Here is a 19,181-nt window from a genome sequence, read left to right as displayed (position 1 = left end):
TATAAAGTGTCTTAGGGAAACCCTGACCAAGCAAGTAAAAGTCATGTATGATAAAAACTTCAAATCTTTGAAGAAGAAAATTGAAGAAGATATCAGAAAATGAAAACGTTTCTTTTTTAGATCATCCACCAGTAGGATTGACATAGTAAAAATGGCCATCCTACCAAAAGCAGTCTATAGATTCAATGCAATCCCCATCAAAATTCCAATAAAATTCTTTAGAGATCTTGAAATAACAATATTTAACTTCATATGAAAAAAAAAAACCCAGAAATTTCCAGGATATCTAAACGCAATCCTCTACAGTAAAAGAATTTCTGGAGATACCATCATCCCTGACTTCAAGTTTTACTACAGAGCTGTAGCAATAAAAACTGTATTGTACCGACATAAAAAGACACATTGATCAATAAAATTTAATCAAAGATCAGACAAAAATCCACACATCTATGGACACCTGATTTTTTGGAACAAAGCCAGAAATAGACAATGAACAGAAAAGAAGCCATCTTCAACAAATGATGCTGGTCTAACTGACTGTCGGCATATAGAAGAATACAAATCGATCCATCTCTATCACCCTGCACAAAACTCAAGTCCAAGTGGATCAAAGACCTCAACATAAAATCAGATACACTGAATCTGAAGAGAAAGCAGGAAGTAATTGCTTTGAATCCATGGGCACAGGAGACAACATCCTTAAGAGAATACCAATAGTGCAGACACTAAGATCAACAATTAATAAATGAGACCTCATGAAACTTAAAAACTTCCGTAAGGCAAAGGATACTGTTGACAGAGTGACAGCCCACAGATTTTTCACCAACTTCACATCGGACAGAGGGATGATTTTCAAAACAAATAAAGAACTCAAGAAACCAGACATCAGCAAATTAAATCATCCAATTAAAAAAAATGGGGTATCGATCTAAGCTGAGAATTTTCAACAGATGAATCTCAGGAATTAAATTTTTATAGATGAATTTTGCAATACACCTGCTGAACTACTTAGCTGGAATTTTGACTTTCAGTGATTACTGTGAAAGTTGAGGTGCATGGAGGAAGAGTTTGTGTGAGGTAAACACATTGTGTTATGATAGTTGTCTTATTGCTGGGGCAGGAGTAATAGAGGAGGGAGGGCTCCTTTGGTTCCCACTTAAAGAGGGAACAGTCGGTTTTGCAGGGAAGGATGCAGGAGTGCCTGGTGGCTGAGCGGCCAGAGCTGCTCAGAAAAGAGAGGGATCCCAGGCTGGTGCTCAGCTCACTTCGTGTCTTTAGTGTGTTTTATTTAGATCGGGAAGGTTCCACTCACATTTAAGATGGGTCTTCCTTTCCCCCAGTTAAATGCTTCCAGAAATATGCCCATATCCTGAGGTAATTTTGCATCTAGCCAGTCAAGATAAAAATAAAGATTAAGCGTGACTACTATTAACAATAATTGTCTTGTTTTTAACTAGAAATATCCTCTTTCCTGTAGTTTTCCTTCACAAAACATGATGACTGTTGCCATCCTCCCAAACCCTGGGTAGCTAGGTTTTCTCATCCAGCACAGGGAACAACTGCATCTAACCATGGCTGGAGGAAGGGGACAGGCACTCTGTTCAGCAATTCCCTGGGTCTCACTCCTTCCTCTTCCTGGATGGCCTTGAGGAAGTCATTCTTAATTAAACTGTCCCTGCATTGGACAGCTAAATCCTTTCCCCTTGTGTGATGCCTTTTCATGAAACAAAGGCAGGGCTAACTGTCTGCTAGGCTTCTTCTTTTCAGTAGGATGGAACGCATGACATTGGGCCTGGTGGTGGACAAGCTTCTGACTCCTTTTCATCTCACAACAGGGCTCTTTTAAGGAGATAAAAGATCCTGTGGTGGTACTGTTCCTACTCCAGGCCAAGAGTAGGTTTGTAGTAGTTCTTCCTTGGGTGACTTCGTGAATAAATCATCATTATCTTTTTTTAATGTATCATATCAGTTTCAACTGTTTACATCATAAATAGGGCCAGCAACATTCCATAGGTCATAGTTCATTGTCCAAGTTCTTTATCAGTCCTTTTAAAGTAACTAGTTATAAGACATGGCATGTTAAAATGATATATTCATGCATTCACATGTGTGTGTTTATATGAACACACCTATATATCTATGTATGTGTTCATACATATTATACATACATATATGGACACACACATTCTATCATGGTTAATGTATACTGTTGACTGATTGCATTAATTAACTCTCGAGCCGTTAGCAAAGCACACCTTTGCACGTGTCTGTGTAGACGTTCACAGAGATACAGTTTAGACCTCTCCTGACTGTAGGTGTCATTATCCCATGTCTAGGGTCCTTGACTGAATACAGAGAGGGAAAGGAGGAGCCAGCTGAGTAGCAGCACTCATCCCTGCTTCCTGGCTGTGGATGCAAGGCACGCAGCTTCCCCTCTCTCTCCAGTCATCACGCCTTTACACTGTGATGGACAGTTTCACCTCAAACTGTGATACAAACTAGAACCTTCCCTTCTTAGCCCCCCCCCCCCATGGGTTTATTTGACCCAGGAAGAGTGGATTTTTCTTCAACTCTAGAAGAGTTTATGAGAACTAAATGAGAAAATGGACACAATGACTTGGTGTGGAATCATGCTTCCTTCCTAAGTGGTAGCTTTTCTTTGCAAACGTTTGGTTGTGAAAGGCAAAGAAATCCTCAATTTCATGTTATATTTGAAGGGTTGATGCCTGAGACAGAAGCTCAAGGTTAATGCTGCTTTAGAATTAATGGATTTTTTTTCCTTTCTGTTATTTGCCAGCACAAACCAAACAATATGAGGACAACAGAGTCTGGGATACCATTTTCAGAGGTTGCAAATTAGCTGAGAAATACATAATGTTTAAGTAAATTCTCTTTCTATTCAAGGTTTATCAAATTCAAAGCATCACTTTTTTTATAGTAAAATGACAGCCCTTCGGGGCTCCAAGTGTTGCGAAGCACCCATATTCCTCCTGGATGGCTCAGAAGCTGCTGTGTCTCTGAGCTACCAGCAGCCTCTTGCTTCATTCGTTTCTTGAGTTTGTGTGCATCTTTCCCAATCCCAGTTGATCCTGCAGGGTGTTTTCCTAAGCACACAGGCAAGATCCTTTAAGGGTTCCAAGAAAAGAGCTACATCTTAGGTATCCCAACACCATCCTGTCTAGGCTTTTAGCAGCTGACAGATGGATATCTTGGGTAAGCACATTTGCACATAAGGTTTAAGAAAGTGAGGGAGAAAGTGTCATATTTGATGCTGATGAAGCCTAGTAATGAGATTCTTGTCGGAGGAGGATTATGGGTACAGCCCCTTTTGGCAGCTTTTCACAGAGTAAGGAGCAATCTGCTTCCAGATGTTGATGGGCCTGTTGCCTTGGCAACATCAGCCCCTGTCGCTGTGGCTCCAGTTGGAAATGCAGCATCTGGCTCCAGCCCCATCTGCTGTACTGATAGCAGCGTCTGCCCCCACCTTTTCTACCTGCATCCCTGCAACCAGATCTCTTGTCCTGTGCCTACGCTCACTTACTAACAGCAACATCTGCCGCTATTTGTTACAGCTTTGTGTACAAGGCTTTGTGTACACGGCTTTGTGTGCTGCATGGCGTCAGCCACGCTCAGGGGCTGGTGCACAGACACATTCCTCACCTGTGAAAAGCTGTCTCACTGAAGATGTTTTCCTTTGCCAGACTTTCCGTTCCTGTTACTTGGATGATTTCCTTTGCAACTTCAAAGTTTCCATTGTAGCATGCCCTGGACGGGAAGAGAATATTTTGATGTTCTGATAAGAGAACAAGAATTGGATAGATAAATGCTAAGTTGTACTCACAGGTGCAAGGGAGTGTCGCCATAGATGTTGGCCACGTGAGGCTGAACCTCCACGTCACTTTGGAGCAAGTAGTTGACGATGTCGTGGTGTCCAAAGCGAGAACAGAAGTGCAGAGGGACATGGTCCTCATTGTCCTGAGCATTCACTGCCAGTGGCGAGAAAGCACAGATGCGTAATCTGGAATCCATTCTTTCTCATCCTTTGTATGCTTAGTGCCATGTGTTTTGTCTAAGTGCCCAAGACACTCTTGGAAATTGCCAATTACTGTTTATAATAGAGGAAATTAAGTGCAACCAATTAAAAATGTTATAATTCTATTCTATTGCCTATTACCACATTAAATAGGCTTTCCTTTAGTGTTTCATAAATTCTATGGAATATAGCTAATCAAATTTGTCTTGCAGTGAAGAAACCAAAAAGCACTCAAAGCAGCTATAGCCATATTCCCGTAAGTATCCTTTCCAACTGACCCCCTTTTTCCTCTGACGGATCTCAAACTTTAAAAGTCCTGGGCTGTTGAGATGACTCATTGCATAAAGGCGTCTGCCGCTAAGCCTGTCAACCTCAGATCTATGTCCATGCCCCATGTGGTTGACAGACAAGATTGGCACCTGTAAGTCATAATCTGGCCTCCTCACAGGAGCTGTGGCTTGTGCCTCCACGCATAGGTCAGTATAATTTAAACATTTAAATTAAAGATCCGACATCAATCATCAGTCAAGACAGTCTCTCACGGTCATGGCCAGAGGTGAGTCTGATAATGCCCATTTTTCTACGGAGGTTCTTTCTTTCTAGGTGTCTCTAGGTTGTATCTAGTTTATGGTGCAAACTAACCAGGGAGCAGCCTTTAATATATTCCTTTCATGCCTAAAGCAACATTAATTAGTTTGGGATGCTTGGGAAAACTCAACTGCATTTTTATTCCTTAAACGGTCACTACAGGTCCATCACTGTATCAGCGTTAAAGTACACATGTCTTATCAGCCATCATGACTATAACAGAACTGTTATTGGAACCAAACAGAAAACATCAATGAATGTTTGTAAGACATTTAATGTTATACATTTTGTGCACACACACGTTTAATGAATATCATTCTATCCTAATTTCTCTTATAATTTTTTGTTAAAACTAATAAACTATAAACACATAGTATATATCTTCAAATAACATTAAGTTTTGCTGCAAGACAGGCTTAATAAAAACCAAACATCAAAAAAAAAACCCAAACATCAAACAGCTCAATTCTAGATCTGAGTTTAACGCAATATCTGAAGAATAAAATAGTGGGATCATCTGTTCTAGACACATTTGTTTTTTTTTGTGTGTGTGTGTGTATGATTTTTTTGTCCAAATTCTCTTATTGTTTGATGGCTTTATATAAGCAGAAGAAATACAAAGAATGTTTTTAGATGATGAAGAATCTCAAGGGAACATGATGGAAGATCACAGTGACTCAAAAGTGTGTGTAGCTTATTTTGACTGCTGACATATCGTCATGTAGCACTTAATGGATGCGGATTTTGAATGCAGATTTGCCTTCTATCTGCTGAAGCTGCTGACAGCCTCTCTGTTTGATTGTCCTGTAAGGTCTTAGGCAAACAAAGAAGCTTTAGCTGTGTCCTGCAAAGACTGCGAGGAATGGCTCAGGAGAACATGCATCCCTCAGAACACCCATCCCTCAGAACACGTGTCCCTCAGAACACCCATCCCTCAGAAGAACACCCATGCCTCAGGAGAACACACATCCCTCAGAACACCCATGCCTCAGGAGAACACCAGACCCTCAGAACACCCATCCCTCAGAACACCCGTCCCTCAGAACACCCGTCCCTCAGAACACCCGACCCTCAGAACACCCGACCCTCAGAACACCCGACCCTCAGAACACCCATCCCTCAGAACACCCATCCCTCAGAACACCCATCCCTCAGAACACCCGACCCTCAGAACACCCATCCCTCAGAACACCTGTCCCTCAGAACACCCGACCCTCAGAACACCCGACCCTCAGAACACCCGACCCTCAGAACACCCGACCCTCAGAACACCCATCCCTCAGAACACCCATCCCTCAGAACACCCGTCCCTCAGAAGAACACCTGTCCCTCAGGAGACCACCCATCCATCAGAACACCCCTCCCTCAGAACACCCGTCCCTCAGAACACCTGTCCCTCAGAACACCCATGCCTCAGAAGAACACCTGTCCCTCAGGAGAACACCCATCCCTCAGAACACTCTTCCCTCAGAACACCCGTCCCTCAGAACACCCATCCCTCAGAAGAACACCCGTCCCTCAGGAGAACACCTGTCCCTCAGAACACCCCTCCCTCAGAAGAACACCCGTCCCCCAGGAGAACACCTGTCCCTCAGAACACCCCTCCCTCAGAAGAACACCCGTCCCCCAGGAGAACACCTGTCCCTCAGAACACACTGTCCCCCAGGAGAACACCCGTCCTTCAGAACACCCTGGTTCTTTTGATTATCTGCTTCTCTATAAATCATTTGATTTTTTTTGTCTATGTTCTGTGAGAATCCAGGCAAAGTAAACAGCACGAGTCTGTTCTGGAACCCAGAGCATCAGGAGCCTCCCCCAAGGGTTCCTGAGTCTCTACTGAAGAATCTAAAGAAGAATAGGAGCCATCTGATGCAGCTGCTGGCAGTTGACCTCACATCCTGAGTGAGCATTGTTTGCCTTCCGTAACTGAGCCTTCTCTCCAGCCCCATCTTGAGAGATTTGTAAAGAGTTCTGCAGTAGCCTGTGGCACACTAAAGGAGGGTCTTATATTAAGGAACTTAAGTATTTAACAGTGAGTTAGAAAATATTAATGAATGTAAAATTAAAAAACTCCCATTTCCATCTTTCAGGAAAAGATACATTTTAAGGACTGTTTCAGTATTTCAACATCATTCCATGAGGATTTCTGTTTTATTTTCCTTTCTCCTTGCCCCAAAAGACATACTAGAGCAACCCGAGACTTGAAAACACCTGACTGAATAGGCCAGCCTCTTAAATAGAGTGAGCTAACAAGACTGCCTTCTGAAGTACATTTTGGGCAATATTGTAACCTGAATATATTCTCATTTGTGGCATTCCATTTCCATGGAAACAAACTGTAAATACTAGACAGCAATTTGTTCTTTTTGGGGGACATCTATTTAATCTTGCTCATATGTCCATTTACTATGAGAAAAGTCAGAGTTTAAATAAATCATCTTGAGGGTCAACTCCATTTCTGAAAAGGTGAGTTCACTGATGGTGAGTCTCATGCCTTCCATCTCATGAGCACGGTGTACTGTGTTTTGCTGCAATCACTGGAGTGCAAAGCGGGCTTAATATCAAGTGTACTAGAAGGAAAATGAGAATACTTAAACGTCTGAGCCATGCTGTTTTTTTATTTTAGAAGATTGAGTAGGAAGAATGTGGTACTTGCGTGTGTCAGAAAGAAAATGCTAGAAATGATACGGTGCAGTTGCGGTGTACGAGGGAGTGTGGGGCTGCACAGATTTCGGTGCCTTTTGCTGAAGAGTCTTTTGATCCTGGAGACGTGCTGATCATAAATGGCTCTCATTTGACACTGCCAGGCTTTGGAGTTGCACAGGAGAACAAAAAGCTGAGGTTGGGGTGGATAGTAAGAGGGAGGAGGGATGTACTTGATCCCACGGAAGAGTTCCGAAAACGTAATGATGTTGCAGAGCTCCCCGCAGCTGCACCTCGGCTCATCTACGCTGGGAGAATGAATGACTGCCCAGGACTGCTTAAATGGGGTCCACACCTTGCTTTTGTCCTGACGGCTCACACTGTTTGTGATGATCCTCTCATGTAGATGCCCGAGTTGTTACATAAAGGCCCGCAGAAAACAATGCAAAAGGGGTCGCTCAACTCCAAAATGAAGCGGCCGATTCTGACAGGAACTGCAAGTCGCTGCACCCCCGCTGCAGTCAGTGAGTCACTGGACTTCCTCACCACTGGATGGAACACTGATCAGTTTCAGGAAGTGATTACCAATTTGAATTTTGGACCCATGGAGCTGGCAGCTCTATGTGCCTGACAACTGTGTCCTTTTGAAACTGTGCGTCATTCTAGCTGCAAAGGCCAAGAGCTCACACTGATGGGCATTTAATTAGGTCTCTAGGGGGTCGGGGGGAGGAGGTTGGCTATGCCTGAGAGAACATTATGGCCAGATGTGACTCTTAGTGAATCTGTGAAAAATAACAGTCTAGAAGGGGAATTTCTTTAATGCTCGTGTCAATCAACTTTCCAATATTTATTTAATAATTTTAGAAATTATAAAAAACCCACAAAACTGATGACCCTAGGATTGTATCCCTATCAACTCTCAGTATAGCAATGGAATGTCACTTGTTGGGCAGGCTGTCAGGAGGAAATGGAGTATGTGGCTATATCTTGGGAGACAGCATAGAAATCTTTTAACAGTTCAGCATATGCATACCTTTGCATTCAGCAATTCTACACCTATGTATGCATGCAAGAGAGATAAATGCCTCTGCTAACCAACACAACAGCAAGGTAGCACAAATGTTAAACTGCAGGCCAGAGGAAGTTGGATGTGCAAATGGTGGCACATTTGGGGTCTTCTGCAGCTGGAAAGATAAGGCTCTGCTTGCTGCAGTGATGCGGATAAATGTTGAGATTATCCTAGTAAGCAAAGCTTGGAGCTGGGGCATGACTCACAGAGTGAAAACACTTACTGAACAAGCATGAGGACCTGAGTTCAAATCCCAGGATCCATGTTAAAAAAAAAAAAACTTGGTGTTACTCAGGAGTACCTGTAACCCCACTGCCATTGGTAGCAGAAGCCAGAGGATTGCTGGTGTGTTATGGCTCCTAACCTTGTGTTCTAGGTTCATAGAGAGACCTTATAGCAAGGGACTACATGAGAGTAATAGAACAGGATACGAAATGTGTTCCAAGTATCTACAAGTGACCGTGAGGACATGAACACACACATAGTCATACACTTCATACATACACCGCACACATACACACACAGAAAATTAAAAATAATGAGCTTAGAATAGAACATTTTTTGTGGAGTTTAAAAAGAGATAAAGGGATCTGGATCAGGAGAGCTTAGAAGATCAGTTACCTTTGGAGCTAATGGCTCAAAACATACTGAATTTTCTATCTGTTAAAATTACAGCTCAACTGAAGGAAAATATCAGTGAATAAGAGTTGATAGGACCAATATATCTGGAACATTCCTTCCTAACATCAGGGTTCTGAGTGTGAGCGAAACTAGTTGAAGGGTACAAAGAAATATTCTCATTTGATTTTAACAAATAAACTTTTAAAAATGAATTATGACATGTGGAACATGTTTGTTAGCACACATCTGCATGAGCAGTCATGTCCATGCTTCTCCCATGGAGAGCAAGAAAAGATGCAGCATACATGACATGGAGTGGGGAGACAAAGCCTTACCATCTGCCCTGTTCCCCTCTTCTGTCAGGAGTTTCACAATGTTGAAGAACCCTTTGGCAGAGGCCAGGTGCAGGGGCCTGTCTCCAACTTCTCCACTTACATTGACATCAGCGCCAAACTTCAAAAGGACACTGGTTACCTAAAAGAGTCCACCATTTGAAATTAGTTTGGGAAAAAAAATCATATGTTCCTTTGGTCACACACCTGTAAGCTCAGCAGTTGGGGCATAGAAAGGTAGAGGCAAAAGGATTGAGAATAGCTGCAGAGTGAGTTCTTGGCTAGCCTGTGATACTCTAAACTCTGTCTTAACCTGCCCTCCAACACCAGGAAACGCAATGCAGAACATTCAGTGTCTGAAATGGCTATGATATCTCTTCGTCTACTTTCACCCCAAGCCCAATGAGTCAAAAACAGTAGAGTTTATCACTGAAAAAAGTCCAAAAGTAAAGCAATTTCATTCTGGGATTCCTCTCTAGAGAATGGTGCCACCCACGGTGGCAATTTCACATCTCAATTAACAATTAAGACAATCTTCCCTAGACAGGGCCACAGGCCGTCTTTTAATAGACGATTCCCCATTGAGGTGCTCTTCCCAGTTGGTTCTACAGTGTGCCAAGCTGACCCTTCACACCACCCAGCAGAGTGTCACACACTGACAAGAAGTTAAGATCCAGGGGACAGGGTGGGTAGCTGGAATCTGTCTGACCTACATAGGCACTGGGTTCTTCAGCTGAGTAGTTAGGTAATCACCGCCTGATGTTTCCAACATTATGATTGAACCCAGGCAAGTGGAAATCATGGCAGACTTAACTCCCAGGTTGCGATGAGCACCAGAGGTGATGATATATTTAATGTGCCAAGCACAGTGGCCGACAAATAGCCAAACAGTAAACAATAGACTCTTAATAGCAATTCTCCAGAAAGCATCATCTGGTGGCGGATGGGGAAAGACCTTTCTCTTAAGTGTACCAGCCAAAAGCAGGGACTTGGAGGCCCAACTCATACATCTTAGCAATGCCACTGTGACCTAGTGAGCTCATCTTTAGAGACCTCAGTTTCTTTGCTGTTAAAATGGGAACAGTAGTTCTCTATCTCTTCGAGCTGCTCTGAGGATAAAGAAATTTAGTACTTATCAGGCATGCAGAACAGGGCTTAGCCCTAAGCATCTATCCAGAGAAATGGCAACACGCCCGAGAAATGTGTGCATTTGTACCCTTCTTTCGGCTAATGGGAAGATCTACACATGCTTCCCGACCATCAGAACCTTACTACCTAAGCAGATCTTCCCACTCCTGCCATCTCGGTGACTTCATAGCAGCTTAAGCTCCCCGGGAAGTCAATTGTCTATTAAGTGCTGTTATTCCGTACGTAGGAAATACTGCTCTTGCTATGAGCACCTATCGCTCCACTTAAAATTAAGTGAATAAACAAAAGACAAGGACCAGGGTGCACCAGGCAGGCTCGTAGGCTGAATTTGCCACTCTCCGTGTCAGCGTATTTTAGCAAATGAACAACAGTTTCTGTAAATTGTTGGTACGCTGCCTTCACTCAGAAAGTGAGTCCCTTATCATAAAAGGGCCATCTACATTTTAGCATAATTCATATGGCGGTGACTGTATTTTCAGGGAAAGTAAACAAATTTAGCTCTTCAATAAGTACAGAGGCTCTTTATCTCTCCTCTGGGTGATGAGGTTAATAGCAAAGTTGATGACTCCACAAAGAGCATGCGCACTACACAGCCTGCTCTTGCCTAGATCCAGGACTTGGGGTTTTCCCAGCGTCTGACTTTTAGAGCCTGCACGGTACTGCGGTCAGTGACCTGGGTACATTCTGAGTAGGACATGGATGGACTGCCAGGTTTCATGATATGTGGGCCATGGCTTCACAGTCTCAAGGGTGTGCAAGCATATGCCAGCTAGCAGGGTCACAAAGGTATGGTGACCAGAACGTCACAGGACGAGGACAGACTCCACAGAGAGCGCTGTGATGGGATAGCCGTGGAAGAGTCCACAGGAAGGTAAAGATTACACATCTGAAGGGCAGTTTTATTTGCTTATCTCCTTACTTTTGTGTTTCTGAGTTCTTTTCAGCTTTTTTTCCCCCAGACTAGCTAAGGGGTAGTGTTTGAAATTAGCACAGGAACTGCTTGTCTTTCACCCGGCAGAGGTGGGAAATCAACAGACTTCGGAGTCAGAAAACATGGCTTTGAAATCTGACTTCACTGTTTAGTTAAATTGCTTGGTTTGATGAATTTCTGCACGGGTTCACAGATTCTGTAGTAATAGGAGCGGTGGGGCTGCGTCCCCAGCACCCTGGCCGCCCGCACAGCTAGCTTATGCCCCGAAATAACAACACACAAACTGTATTCATTTAAACACTGCTTGGACCATTCTCTTCTAGGCTAATTCTCACATATTAATTTAGCCCATTTCTAATCATCTGTGTGTAGCACCCCAAGGTGCGCTTACCGGGAAGATTCTAGCCTATGTCCATCCTGGGTCGGAGCTGGAGCGGGGCATGGCATCTCTCTAGGGCGTCTGCTCCCGAGAGCAGAGCAGTCGAGACTCTGAGCTCACTTCCTCGTCCTCCCAGTATCCTGTTCTGTTTTCTCCTCCCACCTATCTTCTAACAAATAAAATGGGCCAAGGCAGTTCCTTTATTAGCCAATGACCTTCCTCCATCACACAGAGACACAGGCTGTGGCCTGGCAGGGAAGGTACGTGGCTGGGGGATGCACAATCCAGCTCTTCTGTTCTAAGCTGCCCTGGGACTGGAATGTAACCTGCCCTGCTGGGCTTTGGATGTTGCTTTCGTAACTGGGGGCAAATGACACCCACAATAGGAAATATTTCTTAAGAGCTATGCTCCCCGATAGCTTCAGGTTCTTACTTGCAAGGCTCCTGGGAGGGCCTGGCATTCTCAGCTCTTCCCCTTGAGACTTGGGTCTCTCGGGCCACTTCCTTGTCCACAGGCTGATGCTCATTTCCTCCCCACTCATACAGAGAGACCCTGGAGAACCATCAGGCCTGACAGTAAACCTGGGGCAAGCTCCTGAAAATTTTAAAGCCGCTCACAAACTCCAGTTCCTTTTAAGGCAAGTCACAGGCTCAGAGCCAGAGCATGCACGGGGTTTCAGGAGGGAGTTTTTCAGCCCCTAACATCCCCTGAGAGGAGAAAAGAGGAATTTGCTTCTGAAAGACAACTGTTTCAGAGAGGTGCTGGAAGGGCCTTTGTGATACATCTTGTGCCTGCTCTATTGGTATCTTAACAGGGGTATTTACTGTGTGTCTCCCAAGGAACTCTATTTCTGTGTAAAGGCATCCCTAGGAAGTCCGATCATAAATATTTTTTCCATTAAGAAATGAATATCAGAGGCACTATATAGACTACAGACAGCCATAAAACTGGAAAATATTTTCCCCCAAATTCAGGCTGCCCAATTCCCATTTCTGCAAACCATAATGTATACTCTAGTGTCTCCTTCCTGCAATAAGGCAGTGACGGTGACAGGCAAGGCATTGGAATGTTTCTGTGGGTCTACAAGCTCCTACAGATAGAGCTGGTGAGAATATTGTATAAATTACCTGGGCAATACCGGGGGGCAAGCCCAGGACTCTGAGCATATGAGACAAAGCCTCTATCTATCACTGAGCTTCGAGGAAGCCCCAAAGGACACCTTACACCTTTACACATCCTTTCATTGAAGCAGGCTCTGCAGCAGCCCACCAGTCGCTGTAGCTCAGTTTAGACCTACCTGCTCATGACCATAGTAGGCTGAGATATGCAGGGGTGTGAAGAAGACAGCATCTTGAACATTGACATTGGCTCCATGTTCTAGCAGCACTTCTGCAGCCTAGATGAGAAAGAGGTACATGTTAGGGACCTCTCCCAGGCCAGCCAAACATCTGAGCTTTGTTTGTCAGTAACCATGCACAGGTCCCAGTCAAGACGTCCATTCTGACACACAGCTTTCTTCTATCTCCTCTCCCGCATGCCTTTGCCTAGGAAACAAACTCGTATGATAATTAAGGTCCCCCTGTGTCTAATAGTATTACTTGTTTATTTCCTGTATATATGTGTGTTTCTGTGTTCATACGTGTCATGTGCAAGTCAGAGGACACCTTCTACAATGTGGGTCCCAGGGATGAAATTGAGGTTGTCAGGCTTAGCTGCGAGTAACTCTATTTGTTGACCCACCTTGCAAGCCCTGATGGCATCCTTCTGAACATGTCTCCCAACACTCTCTCTGTATTGTCATCAGTCAGAACTTCCTTCCTGACCGCAGAGCTTTGTACCCCATCCAAACTCCCATACCACCTCTCCTCGAGTCTCTTCAGTTTCTTTCTCTTCATTGCAGTCTGCGTGGTTGAAACTGGATCTTCTCTGCTTCTCTAGGAAAGGTTTATTTTGCAGATTCTGCTGTGCTATGGTCTGAACACAAATGCCCTGCTTGGACTCATGATTACAAAGCTGGTCCCCAGAAGGTGTACTGTTTGGGGAGGATTTGTAATCTGGGAGGTAGGGATCAATGAAGAGATGGGGGCAGGTTCTTGGAGTTATGTTATCCCTTGATCATTTTCTGTCTTGCTTTCTTCCTAGTTGGTGATGGGTGGACAGTACTCTTCCTCTTCCTCTGGCATCCATGAGGTCCTGCCCACTCATGTGGACTTTTAAAAGGCATAGATTGGACCCTTGGGAAACAAGATCTCAAGGGAACAACAAGCCGCCTTGACTTCCTTTATCTTTTCCTTTTGCTACTGCTTTCACTTGTTTTCCTTTTATTTATGCTTGGGTATTTGGCCACATTGACGCAACAGTACCTATCACATGTGAATCTTTTCTGGGCTATTATGAGTGGGCGGTAACTGTTACCCACAATACAAGGAAGAAAAGATTTTTACAACTTTATTACTTCCTCACAGGTAAACAGAAAGAGAGCAGGACTTTGACTTTCATTGCATCTCCATTTTCTCTGTCATTTCTTGATGTCCCCAAGTAGCTTGATTTTGAGTACCCTGTTCTACTGTGTTTTATGCCAAGCCTGAAGATTATTCCAGGTCTTTTCACCAGAGACTGGCCTTAGATATATATTTTTTTCTGGATAGTATCACATCTGTTCCTTAAAGTGATTTTGGTTTCAATGAGGACTTCCCTAATTTATAGGCTAGTCTTTGGCTGATACACAGCTGAGAAAATTTTCCAAAATCTATTAGATGGGAAACAGGAGTTCAGGAGGCATAGGCTTCTGACTCCTTTTATGTCCCAACAAACAAGCATCCTTGCATGAGCCAGGGATCCTCAGAGCTATAGGAGACCGTGGGATTTTCAACCACAGATTTTAATGCTAGATTTTAAAATGGAAGTCATTGAGAAATGTAGAAATCAAGAAATGTCTGAAGGTCAGAAGTTAGGTCAGTATCAGGGTACAGTGATTCTCTAGGCTCACCCCCAAGCCTTCCTCAGGTTCTCCCAAGAGAGGGAGGCTATGAGGTAGATGACTCCCTAGGCCACTGTTTACACATTCACTGTTACAACAGAACTAAGTCTGAGTGTCATACACCAGAAGGAAGAGATATGAGACTGCTTTTGGACTTCTGAGGTTCTGAGTAGGTCCAAAAACATAAGCAGGTGCTTCATTTTATGGACATTTCCAGAATTGATCATTAGTTTATGTTTAAATTGATGATCAGTAGAGCGTTTTGTATACACAGTGAGTTGTTCTCCTAATAAAAGTTGAAGTTATAGCTTTTATTGGCAGAAGGTTACCTGTCAGGCACTGAAGTTTTTCAGAGGACCTTAGAATCTGCTGTGTTTTTTACCCACAAACAGAAAGATGGACATTGCTCTCCCAAATTAAAGGGAATCTTGGAGTGACCAAGTGACACATAGTCAACCAGCCAGGGTGAAAAAGAGGCAGAATACACATCAAGTTCTGCTGACCTCAAATTTTCCTTACAACAGGCTGGTTCTGTGATCTCATCAGCATTAAGCAAAGGGGACAAATGACTCAACCCAGACTGGAAGAAGTCAGCTATCCGTAGGACTCCGTAGATCAGTTTGGAAATGAATGCCAGCGTCATTAGTTTGGTTTGTCTGGTATCTGAGGCATCCAGTCTCAGGAGCTCTGAAATGAGGCTGTTAATCAGCCAGGGAGATGAAGCTCTTTATAATTTCTGTTATTTTAAATATAGCATAAAAAAAGTAGATGTCATGAATTTTTACTATTAAAAGGACTCTCAAATATTAACATGCAGAGTCAATTTCTTGGACATGGTTCCATAATTCACTTTCCTGCTAGAAAGATAAATAGTCAAAAGCAGATTTCTACCGATCCAAGTTTAGACTCATCCAGCCACAGAGAAGGTCGACCTTGGATTGAGCATCCTTTAATTATGAAGTACTGGCCTTCTTAGAATTTGTCAAAATGTGAGTTTTAATGAAACCACATGGAGTCATTATTGAACTGTAGGCTTTTAATAGCTGATTTTTAAATATAAGGAAACACTTAACCATTGAGAGCACTGCCTGTGGGAAATGTGTGTTTGCAGGTATATGCGATTATTTGATGTTGTGCTTTCCAGTGTCGTTCTATACAGAACTTCTTTTAGGACTGGGGGGAATATGGGATATTTGGTGTGCAAACATGTCTACCAGTTGGACTAACACAAATATATTTATGTAGACATTTAAAGAAAAAACAGAAAGCCTTTTTAAAATCATTTTACCCAAGTTTCCTCTACCCAGAACAGGAGAGTGTTGATAAACCCACTTTATACCCTTCCTATTAAAATCCTAGGGAGTCGTATGTTTACTCCATTCTGTAGCCATGGAAACTGGCAGTAAGTATATGATAATTGTCTATATTTACTCTATTTTAATCAAAGAGAAAAATAGGAAGATATATCTGCTATCATGTACAGGAGCAGAACTTAGGTAGGTGGGAAAAACAAACTGAATGCTGGGAGAAAAAAGGGTGGAGTCAGAGAGAAGCCATGTAGTCCCACAAGAGCCAGACAGAACTTTACCTGGTAAGCCACAGCCATGTGGTGATACACTGATTACTAGAAATGGGTAAAATTAGAATGTAAGAGCTAGCCATTAAGAATCTACAGATAATGAGCCAAGCAGTGATTTAAATAATATGGTTTCCATGTGATTATTTCAGGGCTAAGGAGCCAGAACTAACTAGTGTCCTTCCTTCAGTACTGTTTCAACTAACTGTAGAAGAATACTGTCATAATGCTTTTCATCAAAAATAATAAAATTTCTTGCAAAAATAGTAAACTGGAAACAGGTGTTATCACTTGAGCTCTGAACAGTCTACAGGCTGTGAGTCCTATCAGATTTAGGTGAGAATAGTCAACAGAAGTATAATTGGAATGGGAATCTAATAGAGTCATTGTATCTGGAGTCAACATTAGAATGTAATAATTGTTTCTCACTGTATCTAGGGTAACAGGAGAATGTATTAGTGTTTGTTGATGGTTCCCAGGCCTTGAAGAAATCATACTACAGAACTGTAAATGGATATTTCTCTCCCGTGCAACAGTTCTGAAATAATCACTCAGAGGCTTAATATTAATTATAAATGTTTGGATGATGGCTCAGGCTTATTACTAGCTAGCTCTTACATTTAAATTAACCCACTTTTATTAACTTAATTATTTCCACATAGCTAATGCTGCCCTGTCATTTTGTCCAAAGGCCATGAGGATCACTGCAAGCCATGCTCTCTGCTGCTTGCTCTTGCTCTGAGCATCGAAGAAGGTGATCACTTGACTTCTTCCTCAGTTTTATTTTGTCATGTATTCAAAGAAAACCATGCTCATAGGGCAATTGTATTGATCTGTGTATGACTTTCCATAGGAAACATGCTTACATCTGCAAGCCTCCTACCTTGGCTTTTACCTACCAATGACCAGCTTCTTCACACTAAGGCATTAACTCCCTGAGTAAGAAAGAAATAGATCCAGTCAGATAAAACCCTGAGGCTATAGGTCAGCCAAGTATGAGCAGTGAGTGATACCTGCTGTGAGAAATAGGTATTACCCAAGTAGGACTCTGAACAAAGTTCCAAGTTTCATCCATCTAGTGATTGAAGATGAGGACAGAGTGGAGAGGAGAGGAAAAGAAGATATTAAAAGAATTGAAAGGCAAAGGATATTGTTAGTGTCCATGGCCACATCTCTGGAACCCCATAAGGCAACGGCTTGAAATTACAGGCAAATTCATGGAGAGGCAACAAAATGAGTTAGATAATTGCTGGTCCAAAGCTGGAGAATGTGCCATTGAATGTCTCAGATATAGAAGTATTGTCAGGAATGGTAGTGGTAAGGGATGGGAATGAGAAGACAAAGCTGTCAGCAAATAATTATAGCTGCGGCAGACACCGAATTGAACCTGGGTGACATAGGCAGGAATATCACACTGTGTAGGTCATGACTTCCAAAGTAAGAGCACCTGTAGAATTTTCTCCTCAATTAACCGCCTTAATTCTAGTTGCTTCTAATTCATTCTGGGCAGTTCATTGCCCTTGCCCAGAAGAGTTGGCTTCCATTGCAATCAACCATTTATTGAAGAGTTGAACACTCTTTTCCAGTTTTCAATTAAAGCGGCTGTGTCTTAATGGAAGTGTGTGTTCCTGGTAGAGAAGTTTAGATGAAAGCATGGGGTTTGTACTTACTAAGCTCCTCTTCATTGTATTTTCTGTAGGCTTTACCATTTAAAATATAACATTTCTTGAGATCTTTTATGAATGTCATATGAATAATCTTTCTATCCAAGATCCAGAAAACTGTGAGGTTATCATTTCTGCAGGTCATATAGCTGAATGTGGGGGTCACAAAAACGCTGGTACCAGGAAAATATTTCACTACAGCCTACATTCTAAACATGTGTTCCTTGTACTGTCTGTGCCATCGCACCATGTGACAGCAATGAACACTGAGATGTCACAAATCAAATTCAAGTCTATTATTGGCTGTTCACTGAAATATTTTACTTTGTATACACTAGAAACATATTTTAATACCAGACAGGACTTTTAATATTTACCTATCATTCCCAGCATGCAAGTATCAAATTATTTTACCTTTCAATTATATTATGTTAGACAAACAGGAATATTTACTTTATTAGTATGCAAATATGCTTGTCTTCAATAAATGGTAAAGTTATATGTATGCCAAATAATTGCTTTGAAATAAGCCTCTTCATGGTTTATTATGAATATATGTCTTATTTGTATACATGTTTGATGTAATTGTATGCTCAGGTTTGCATAAAAACCCCTTGGGTGCAAACAAGTCACGAATGAGAAAGGTCAGGAAACCATCAACTATATTCTGTAGAGTTTGCCACTAAGGTCATTGCTGAACATTTCTGTAATAACCTTTGAGAACCTGGCACAGCTCTAATTAAGTGTTTGACTACAGAATCCTATTGGAAAATCGTTTCTCCGGGCTGTCACAGAAATAAGGTTTCCTTTCTGCAATCTTTCCTTATGACTTCACATTAAAATTAAATTTGGTTTTAAAATTATCCGGAAGGTGATTTCACAGGTAATTATTATCAAAGACACTAAGGAAGTCACCATTTTTAAATTGTGAAAGAAGTTTAAAAGCACAGTTGTGTGTGTATTTGTTCTTTGTTTGTGTGTGTTAAACAAACTCTACTAAATATGTTAATCACTGACATTTTTCAGGGAATGATGGGAACCCAAGAAGAAAAGCAGTAGCTGAGGAGTGAGGTACCACATGGATCAGAGCAGTGGGGCTGATGTCTTCTTGTCCTTACTAAGAGTGGTATTATAGCATGGCTAAAGATGCCTATGTCATGTTTCCATAGAGGTGAAAATTGAAATATCCCCCCCACACACACACACAAAACACAC

General features: G+C 42.4%; 1 protein-coding gene across 2 annotated transcripts in view; it reads right to left on the bottom strand.

Annotated features, from left to right (window-relative positions):
- The window catches only part of LOC121447239 (serine/threonine-protein kinase TNNI3K), a 217,186-nt gene that overhangs the window by 148,692 nt on the left and 49,313 nt on the right, over positions 1–19,181 (bottom strand). For both annotated transcript variants that reach the window (XM_041650381.1, XM_041650390.1), the window contains exons 6-9: positions 13,044–13,142; positions 9,290–9,428; positions 3,842–3,986; positions 3,661–3,765 (exon numbers count right to left, since the gene is read on the bottom strand). In XM_041650381.1, coding sequence (XP_041506315.1) covers positions 3,661–3,765; positions 3,842–3,986; positions 9,290–9,428; positions 13,044–13,142 — 488 coding nt within the window. The remainder of the gene's footprint in view (positions 1–3,660; positions 3,766–3,841; positions 3,987–9,289; positions 9,429–13,043; positions 13,143–19,181) is intronic.

Source organism: Microtus oregoni, unplaced genomic scaffold (genome assembly GCF_018167655.1).
Source record: "Microtus oregoni isolate MIOR12 unplaced genomic scaffold, Mior012 000000F_ref0000247, whole genome shotgun sequence".
NCBI lineage: Eukaryota > Metazoa > Chordata > Mammalia > Rodentia > Cricetidae > Microtus > Microtus oregoni.
This window is presented reverse-complemented; position numbering and strand designations above follow the sequence as displayed.